Below are 10,250 nucleotides of genomic sequence, written 5' to 3'. Positions count from 1 at the left end.
TCATCATGTCTTGAATTCCTTCTATAGAAGTTAGGCAATTCACCTCACCACAGAAATATACCCTTCCCTAAACCCAGCTCCCACTATAGTTAAATTATTCTATTGTTAGATTATTATTTGGTAATGACATTATTATAACCACGTAAATACTACTCCAAGCTGAGTCAAGTGGTTAACTGTGAAATACATACTTCTTTTTTGTATATAATATTGTTTCATTGGAGTGAATACATGTTCCTCTTTTTCTTTTCTTTTGCTTAGTTTTCTATAGATTTATCACTAATTCAATCCCAAGTTCTCTAATTTCCTGATTCTCCACTCAAGACGTTCAGGCATTCTATGGCTTTCATACTTCTGCAGAAGTGTCTCCCAGAGTTTTCTAACCCACAGCAATCTGGATCTGTTGCCCTCTAGGTCTGGTGTACAATTCTCATTGGAGATCTCTCTTTGCTGTCATCCTGAAGTTCTTCTTTTGTCTCCTGTATTCATGGACTGTTTATGTGTATCTCATGTTTTTCTCTTTACAGGTTTATATATTTATTTTGTTGGAGTACATCCTGAAGTAGCTTCCTGAGAAAGGGTTGGGGGCAGTATAATTTTGAGATCTTACATATTTGAAAATGTTTATTATAATATTAATGGAGAGTAATACATTCTGGTTATTCTTGAATCATTGGGAATAAATTCTAGATTAAAAACATTTTTTTTCTCCAGGGTTTTGAAGACATTGTTCCATTGTCTTCTGAGCTCCCAGGGTTATTTTTAAGAAGTCCAGAGTGTTTCTGGCTTCTGAGACTCTGTAGGTCATCTGGAAGCTGGTAGGATCCAATTTGCTGAAATCTTATGAGATGAACCTTGGTTTGGGTTGAATGTTATTCACTGTGCTGGAAAGTTGATTAGTCCTTTCCATCTGGAAAGTCACAACCTTGTATTATGGGACATGATACTGATTTTCTTTATTGATAATTCCTTCCCCCCTCATATTTCTATTCTTGTTTCTAGAATTCTTTTGTTTCTGTGTTGGACCTGTTAAACTATTCTTTTTTTTTAATTATCTTAATTTTCTCTCATTTGTATTTTTTCTCTGATATCTGAGAGATTTATTTAACCTTATCTTTTAATTGTTCTAAGTTTTTTAAAATCATTTTAATTTTTCATGAGCTTTTTCTGAGTCCTCGATGTTTCTGTTTTATAGCTTTCTTTTCTTATTTGTAGGTACAATATCTCAGTATCTTCCCTTTTCATGAAGAATATTATGGTGTTTCTTTTCAAGGTTTTCTTCTCTTATGTTTTCTCTTATTTCCTTTATTTTTTTCTGCATTTTTTTGGTCTCCATTTTTCATGATACATTACTATTGCTATAGAGTTCTTATCTTCTTTGTTTTTTTTAGATTATGACTTCATAAATATCCTTCATTCATTTTAGTGTGTCTCTGGGTTGAATGTTTAAAAGTGGACACTAAAAAGCCCATGGCAGGATTTTGTGTGTTATTGGGAATTGTCAGCTGTGGACTTCTGTGTACCACAGTTGGCTGAGATGTTTTCATTAGAAATCCTAACATCTGTATCTCTAGGTTTTTCCTCTTGGGCTTCTCATAGGAGGCTCTTCTATTGACTTGTCTTGAGGTTTAAGACCTGTCTGGCAGTGTGCTGAGAGATGTGTCAAGGAAGAGGTCCACGGGTCTTGGCATTGAGTGTAATCCTTATTCAATCTTTGTTTTTAGAAAGATACTCTTTCATTTCCCTATACCTGATTCCTTCTCTTTACCTTCTCCTTAGAATAAACCTCTCTGACCAGATGCAGTGGCTCACACCTGTAACCCCAATGCTTTGGCAGGCCAACACAGGAGGATCGTCGCTTGAGTCCAGGAGTTTCAGTTCGAGACCAGCCTGGACAACACAGTGAGACTCTGTCTCTACAAAAAAATAAAAAAATTAGCTGAGTATGGTGGCGCATGTCTGTGGTCCTAGCTACTTGGAGGCTGAGGCGGGAAAATCACTTGAACCCAGGAGGTTAAGGCTGCAGTGGGTCATCATCGTGCCACTGCACTTCAGCCTGGGCAGCAGAGGGAGGCCCCGTCTCAAAAATAAAAAATAAAAATAATAAACCTGTCATCTCCTGCCAATTCTAGAGAGTAGACAGTGTCTGGCAATGGGAAGTTGGGAGGGGATGTGCTGTTGATTGAGTTGATTCTTAAACAAATTTCCACTTAACCCTCCATTTTGGTACCATCTTCACTACATGCAAAAATAATTTGAATCTGTTGGGGGTATTTCAGTAAGCAGCTTTCTCAGATCTACTTGATCAATTGTTTATCATTTAATAAAATCCTTCTGCATTCTTTTTGGGTTCCTGCGTGCGTGTGTATGTGTGTGTGTGTGTGTGTTTTAGCTGAAACAACCAAAAGTAAATATGTGTGTTCAGTCCCTTGGTGCTCTTAGGCCCTTTGTCTCCTAATATCCACACAATGTCCCATAAGCACACTGATCAGACATTTGGATCACTGCCTCAGCCCCTCAACTTGGCTCTAATCCTGTGAGCTTGGTTCTCTTGAGAGTCCAGGTCATCTGCTTTTCCTTGTGATAGGCAAACTGTGACTATATGATTGACAGCCACATAAAAATCATGCAAATCACAGTTCCCCAAAGAAAGAAATGCAGTGCCAACAAATTGGCAGCAACTGTCCCAGACACAGGGCAGCTTTGTCCTCCAAAAGGTGCTGATCTCGAGGAGGCACGGATTATCCTTGGTTGCTTTGTATTCAAAAACTGTTGGCATCATCTCAGAAACACTAGTTATCCAAGCAGAAAGCACCTCCCTTGGTGTTTTTCTCCATTGTAAGCCTCAGCAACATCTGTTCACACTTAGCGCTCCTGAATCCATTTATTAATGCAGATGCCCATTGAAGTGCAAGGACAGCAAAGGCTTCCTGGAGAAATCCCATACCCTGGGGAGAAAAAGGAAGCCATGAAAAGCAGGCTGTCCCAGAACTGTGGGCCTGGGACTTTGGGAGCCCGTGGGACTTTGGGAGCACATGGCATGGGCAGGGGATACACAGTGTCCTTCCTTTATTTGGATGACTAGCGGGAAAGGTGTGACATTTATTCTCCTGCTTTAACTGCTGAAGTCCTAAAGGAAAGAAATCTAAGGTAGAAAATGTAAATAATCTGCATGAGTTGTTTGTGAAAATGTGTCTTTTTGTTTTGTTTTGTTTGGTTTTGAGTCAGAGTCTGGCTCTGTCACTCAGGCTGGAGTGCAGTGGTGCAATCTCGGCTCACTGCCACCTCTGCCTCCCGGGTTCAAGCGATTCTCCTGCCTCCTGCCTCAACCTCCCAAGTAGCTGGGATTACAGGTGTGCACTACCATGCCTGGCTAATTTTTGTATGTTTAGTGGAGATAGGTTTTCACCATGTTGGCCTGGCTGGTCTCAAACTCCTGACCTCAGGTGATCCACCTGCTTCGGCCTCCCAAAGTGCTAGGATTACAGGTGTGAGCCACCGCGCCCAGCTGGGTAGATGTTCTTTATTCCTGTAAGTATTTCTTTTGTGTTAGTTTCTGAAACATAATGTCTGGGACATTCAAGGAAAGAATGTCATCCTTCTTAAAGGTTTAAATTCTAAGCTAAAAAAACCTTTTGTTTCCTTTTGAGACCTCTGGCCACCCATGCCACAATGATGCAGTCTCGAAGACAATAGTTTTGAAGGACATTCTTAATGGCAAACTTTAAATGAGGTCGATCATTGGCAGCTCAATGACAATGCCTATATGTTATGTCCTTTTCTTACTTAACAAGAACAAAAGGCCACAGCCAGAACAATTAGTCATATAGGAGGGATGAGATGACATTTTTACTCCGGAACTTTTCTGGTATAAAAGGGCCACCCAATGAGGGTCTGACAGTAAGTGTGAGAAATTTGGCAATAAAACCACCTATCTTCACAGATTTTGGGAAGTCCAAAATGATTAGGTAAAAGGCTACGTTTTTCTGCCAAGAAAAATGTTAAATTTTTATATGCTGTTTTACTTATTCTTGCCTACATGAGACTAAATCTTGATTGTGCTTTTTTTCTACTTTGCAGCTCATTAAAACTCAATCTCATCCTAGTTCTGTCGCTGTCCACAATGCATGTGTTTTTGTGTTATCCAGTTCCATCTTCTAAGGTAAGGATTTGTCTCCATTTTAGATACTTAAATAGAGGACTAGAATGGTAACGTATGTAAATTCCAAATACTTTCATGGAATATGTGACAGAAAAGTAATTTCCTTTATTGTTAGAGTTCTCAATGGGAAAAAGTCAGAAGATTGATGACATTAGTATAAGAAAATATTTGTGTGACAAGTAATACTGGACTATATTCAAATTTGTTTTGAATTATTTAGGGTTGGCTCCTGCAAAGGGAAATAAATATTCATTTCAATCTAAAATAATTTTTTTGCCAATGGCAATTTATTTATTCCACACGCTCTCATTCATAATCAAAGTGAACACTTAACCATGGAAACTATATTAAAAATAAAGTGGTCATTTTTCAAAAACAGTTTAATTTTTTCAGATGCGGAATATAGATAAAACATTAGATCTAAATAAAATATCACATAAAATATTAATTCATATATTTATTAGAGAATATTGATTGAACTCCTATGTTCATTGAACTGTTCAAGACATTCAGAAAATAAATATGTTTCTTTGGAATATTTAATACTATTTCTACATAATATTTCAGTTGTCTTTATGCCAATATTTTGTTTATAACTTTAAAATATCTTTTGTCATTGATGTCATTTTGAACTTTAACTTTTTTTCACTAAAACGTAACCTGTCACATTATAATTACTGAAATCAACGTGATTTATGAAACTACTTTTAGGATAAAGGGATGTCATATAAATCTTAAATAATAAATATATGTCCAAACATAGTGATCTAGTTATTTATATTATTGGCCTTTTCACTAATCTTTGCATCTGTCATTTTTCTATTTCTTGTTTACTTAATATAGCTTCTTTTTTTTGGTTTTACTCCTATGAGCATTCAACACTAATTTAGTCATCAATTCTTTAAGACACCACATTGATCAAGCCGATGAGTCACAATCCATATACTGGTATATTTTCTCAAGTGTCTTCCTAATTACTTTCTGTTCTTTCCCCAAAGGTTTACTCATGACATTTCTGTTGAATAACAAGCTCTTCTCTGTAGCTTTTTTAAAAGAAATTAAGAATTTACTTTGTTCTAAAATACTTATGAGAATTCCTTGTCCATAAATGAAATGTTTCTCCTTCCACTGCATTTTCCTTATTTCTATTTTTGCACGTGACAGTTTTATTCTTGTCATCACCTAGTTCTGTAGTAAGAGTGTGGATGCTATTCATGCCAATTTGACTGCTTAGGGTGAATGATTATGCAGGCAGACGACGCAGAGGCTTTTATAACATTTGTTGCGAACTTCAGTGAGTCCATTAACCAGGCAAATAGACAATCTTATTATGTTAATGAGTCTGCCCTGGCAAGGGCTGCCTTCAACGATCAGCAAAGTGCATCAGTATCTTTTTAGGGATGTTTCAGGAATCCCATAACCAGAACTGATACATTCCTTTTGCAGTATAAAGGTGGCATCATGAGTATTTCTGGAAAGAACTGGCTTGCTTCCCTTCCTGCAATGACTCAGAGGCCCCTCCCTGCTGGGGATTTTAAATAGAAGGCATTCTCTCTATCATGTTTAGATTTCCTCTGTTAGCACACGGAAAAACACACAGTGGATGTCCAACTAAGAGTGTTTGATTGGTTTTCTCATGACCAATATTTCTGAGACTCTCTGACCAAACTCTCTGAGATGAAAAAGGGAAAAAAAAACAACCCAATGTGTTTTTTTCTTCCCCAGAGGCCAGTGGGAATGATTTGTCTGGGATGCACTGAACCTTCAGTAAACCACCCACTCGTGGGTGAAGAATTACAGGGAACTCTTTATGCACTCTGGCCCTGTTTCAACTTCCAAATACAGTAACCTGAGACCACACTTGTTTTCATGCACCAAGATAGAAAAAAAAAATGTATGAGTTTCACATTGTAGTATGTCTCTTTATTGATAACAAAAGCACTCAGTTTCCTTTTCCTCTTGTAGTTCTAGTATAGTTGAGAAACCTAAACCTAGAGTCAGATGCCTTGAAAGTAATAGTATCTACTTCACAGAGCTTTGTTCAGGAGGAGGACAAGGTGATGCCATAATGCCAGCAGCACACAGATCATGGATAAATCTATGCTTTGCATTATTGGTGAAATTTGTATTAGCATCTTATCAGTGTGTTATAATTCTTCTGAAACCATGCAAGAGGGAAAACATGACAAGTGTTGATGATTCGTACCCAAGCCCTGGGTCAGAGCTGCCTCTTGGAATCTCCAGCCCTGTGACATGGGGCATGCACCTTTGGTCTTGTACTTAGTTTTTTTATCTGCAAAATATGGGTTGAACTTCAGGTTCCTGAAGGCCAGTTTGAACTCTAAGATTGCAGATCTGCTTCTTCCACCACTAAGCGCCCTACACTCTCCTATACTATCTAGGCCTCGAGCCACTGATGAGGACCTGAACTAAAGTCAGAAGTTGGAGATGCCATTGTTCAAGTAGCAAGACATCCTTATGGGGAAACTTGGCAAATGGCCCAGGACAGGCCCCAGGAGAAAAGTGGTTCTGATTGACACCTAGAGTCTGATCCTCATGGGTTGTTTTTCTAAGTGAATTTCGAAAACAATTCCCAGGGCTAGTTAGTGCTGCTTGAAATATTCTTTATAAAATAACAGCAACAAGATAACTTATGTGTAGTGCATGATGTAAATATGGAATAGCAGCAAGTATATAAGTAGTGTAAAAATTAGACAAGTGGGTAGATCATCCCAAATAATATTTTGTATCTAGATAAAGTAGATATTGTGTTTTAGCAAAACTTCTGCCTGTAAGATGATTGATATATTGGATTTATCGCCATAAGATTTTGAAAATTGTTACTGTTGAAATACACTTTTAACCCTAAGGCTGTATTCTCTTTCTCCTCACCCATCTGAATTGCCAGGTGTCTGGAAAATCTGATTACTTTCTCATTCTGCTGAACAGCTGCCCAACCAGATTGGACAGGAGCAAAGAACTAGATTTTCTAAAGCCAATTTTGGAGAAGATGTTTGTGAAAAGGTCCTTTCGCAATGGAGTTGGCACAGGGATGAAAAAAACTTCCTTTCGAAGAGCAAAATCATGACTAAGTGTGCAAAGGACTCGGGGAGTTAATCTAACTGTAGAGTGTGACTGACGTTCTCAAAGTCCATCGTCTCTTTATCATTAAGTGTTGGCATGCTCTCAATTCTCGAATATCTTTCCTCTCCTAACTGGTACAGAGTAAATTGAGTAAAAAAAAAAAAAACTGTCTCAAACCTGTCTCAAACTTCCACTTGTGAGAGAAAAAACAATTTATGTGGTCCATTAGTAACTTTTTCCTGAATGGGATGGACACTTTTGCTTTGGTTTTAACTTGGCCAGAATGCATGAGCACGTTGACAGTCATCACGATAATATGATTTTTTTTCCTGCCTATAACATCATAACATGAATACTGTGATATTTGTTTTTCTTTTTAATACCGTTTTCTCAAATGACTTAACAGGCCCAATTCTTGGGGGATGTGCTATTTCTGTTTCTAAGGGGCTTGTGAAGTTAACCAAAATTAAGGTGAATGGTACAGCTGTATCAATTGATTAATTAATTGATACCAAGAACAAACATCCCTGGAACGCTCTAGATGCAATTCTTGTCTCCCTTTTCCTATTCCAAATATACTTAGCTATAGGGTGTTGTTTTGTTGTCTTGTCTTGGAAATTTGTTGCCTTTTAAAATCTTTAAGCGCAGAATTGCTGCCAGTAACAACAACAACAGAGAGACTGACAGTGCCCTGTGTTGTCGGGGCAGCCATTTGAAAACCTGTTCCCCAAACTGTGCTGATTAATGCCCTCTCCCTTCCCCCGTCCTTCCAGGAAAGACTCCCTGCTCTTTGCATTGAAACTCCTGACACTGCTTTTTTAAAAGGATAATGCGACATTGGTTGACGTGTTATTTCAAATGCATAACGTTAATAGATCTGTTCACGCATATTGGATTCTGCAGCACACTAAGGGTGTTCGCTGTAAGCCACACACAGCTCCCAGACTGGAGGCAGTGGAAGCCTTAGGATGACCTGTCCTTAGTCATCAGCTTCAGATAGAAACACAGTCTTCAGAAAACAGTACTCATGGTGAGCTGGTCTCACAGTAACCAGCTAGGTTCACACAACCAAATCGGTTTTTACACAAAGCAGTCTTTACACATGCCATATTGTTGGTGATGTGCCAAGTGCCGACTGAAAGAAACAGAGGCCCCTAAAGGTCTTCTGTGCTTTGTTGCTGACTTCTATGAAAACAAGTGGTTTCATGGTTGTGGTGTATGCGTATTTTACTCTTGTTACACAGATTCATCCTAAGTATTGGGGGATGAAGTAACACAGATCATGCAAATTCAAGTTATGGGAAGGAGCATTTATTTTAAGGATCAGAGAACTTCAGGGAAACACATTTTGGGAAGCACAGAGGAGCTTGGTAGAAGTAGAAGCCATCAGGCAGCAGCCCTGCCCTCTGGGGTCCCTTGCACCCTTCTAGCTGCGTTTTCTTCCCTGCAATCCGGATGGTCTGCAAGACCTTTGTTTCTGCTCTCCCATAACTTCCATCTGCCTGGGGCTTTGTGTTGCTCTATAGGGCCTCACAACATCAGGCCCAGCACCTCCCCTGGGCCAGCATCTTTGATTTCCCTTTGGGGTCAGGGATCCACTCCTGGTTCTCTCTGCAGAAGTCAGAGATGCAGACAGGGTCATGTGTCTGTGACTGCTGTGTGGGCTGTGGCAGCGCAGACCCCTAGGAAGGGGTATGAGAGAGCAAGAAGAGGAGGACATTGCTCATTCTGCCACATCACCCACTGCACCCTCACAGTTCCCTGGATCAAAAAGGACACACGTGGCCTTCCGGTCTGGTCCTTCTTTCAGCGGATATTCCATGTATAGGAAAGCCAGATATACCATTCAATAATTTTTAAACAGTCTGCTTAAACAAATCCATATTGTCTTTCTAAGATCACCTCCTTTTCCCCATCAGTGTTCCCCTAAAGACACACACATGCACAGGAATACACACCAGAAGGGGAAGCTATGGGCTGATTTTTCTAGATGCAAAGGCGTGGCCTTGAGTCTTGATGCAAACGTGGCCTTTGGGCTTCTGCGAGGACAAGCAGGTGGGGATGCAGGGCGCGGGCGTCACTGGGAGAGGAAGAGCTAGCTCAGGATGGGCGTCTTCTGCTTGCTCCTCTGCTGCTCCCTTGTCTGCTCATGGGCTTGGTCCTTTCTCGGTCGCAGTCATGGTCAAGTTAGCAGTGGCCCTGGCATCTTCCCCCACCAGCAGCCACATGAGAGGTCATACCAGCCCACCGCCGTCCCTTCAGCGGCACCGTGGTCCCTGTCTCTGTTCCCAGGGTGTGTGGAGCGGGGCAGGTGGGAGACTTCTGTGCAGGTGTTGAAATGAGGGATCAGCCCAGCAGCGCTCCAGGTGTTGGTGTGGGATCTGAAGGCATTTCCCTTATCCATTAATGACATCCAGTTACTTCCCTCTTGGTGGCCACACAAGTGGCTGAAGTCATTTAGATTTTAAAGAAATATCTGAAATTAGAAACAAGCAAAACCCTTCGAAGTGGATGTACTTTTAATTCTTTTTTAACTCCGAACAATCATTCCGTTTCCCACTTCTGCATACATATGTGGACACAGATGCAGTGAAGTACTCAGGCAATCCTGTGTCCCTTTGTTTTCTGCCACTATGGCCTCTGCCTTTGTTCCTATGAGGTGGCTTTAAAAATCTAAGCCATCAGCCAGTGGCAGCACCAGTCTCCTTACCCTCGGCCCTGAAACTGTAGTTCTCTTGGAGCATCTGCAAATGCGGCAAAGGGCTCTGCAGCCCTGTGAGGTTTCAAGGGTAACATGCGAAGTGCTTCCAATAAAATGTGCAAAATCTGACAGAAGCTTGTCAGGGAAATTGGCATTTCTTATCTGCCTAACGTTATTGGCAGGGAAGTTAATTAGATAGGCTGATAGGCATTATTTACTCCTGCAGAGTAGAAACGAGTTACTGCATTAATAAGCCCATGGTAAGTGTGGTGTCAATGGGGCATCTTGTGTACAGAAGAGAAA

General features: G+C 40.2%; 1 protein-coding gene across 1 annotated transcript; it reads left to right on the top strand.

Moving 5' to 3' along the window:
* The first annotated feature begins 3,946 nt into the window (after positions 1-3,946).
* On the top strand, positions 3,947-7,282 carry NPS (neuropeptide S). The gene is made up of 3 exons (XM_003280956.1): positions 3,947-3,968; positions 4,081-4,162; positions 7,071-7,282. Exons 1-3 carry the CDS (start codon positions 3,961-3,963, stop codon positions 7,248-7,250), a joined length of 270 nt encoding a protein of 89 aa, XP_003281004.1. The 5' UTR covers positions 3,947-3,960; the 3' UTR covers positions 7,251-7,282.
* The last annotated feature ends 2,968 nt before the right edge of the window (positions 7,283-10,250 follow it).

Source organism: Nomascus leucogenys, chromosome 3 (assembly GCF_006542625.1).
Source record: "Nomascus leucogenys isolate Asia chromosome 3, Asia_NLE_v1, whole genome shotgun sequence".
In the NCBI taxonomy this organism is placed as follows: Eukaryota; Metazoa; Chordata; class Mammalia; order Primates; family Hylobatidae; genus Nomascus; species Nomascus leucogenys.
Note: the sequence above shows the minus strand (reverse complement) of the source record. Positions and strands in the feature narration are given on the sequence as shown.

What these genes read in the sequence shown, in the direction of transcription:
- NPS (XM_003280956.1), top strand. An exon ending in ATCCAGTTCCATCTTCTAAG is followed by an intron (nt 4,163 to 7,070) that starts GTAAGGATTTGT and finishes CTGAATTGCCAG; the next exon opens with GTGTCTGGAAAATCTGATTA.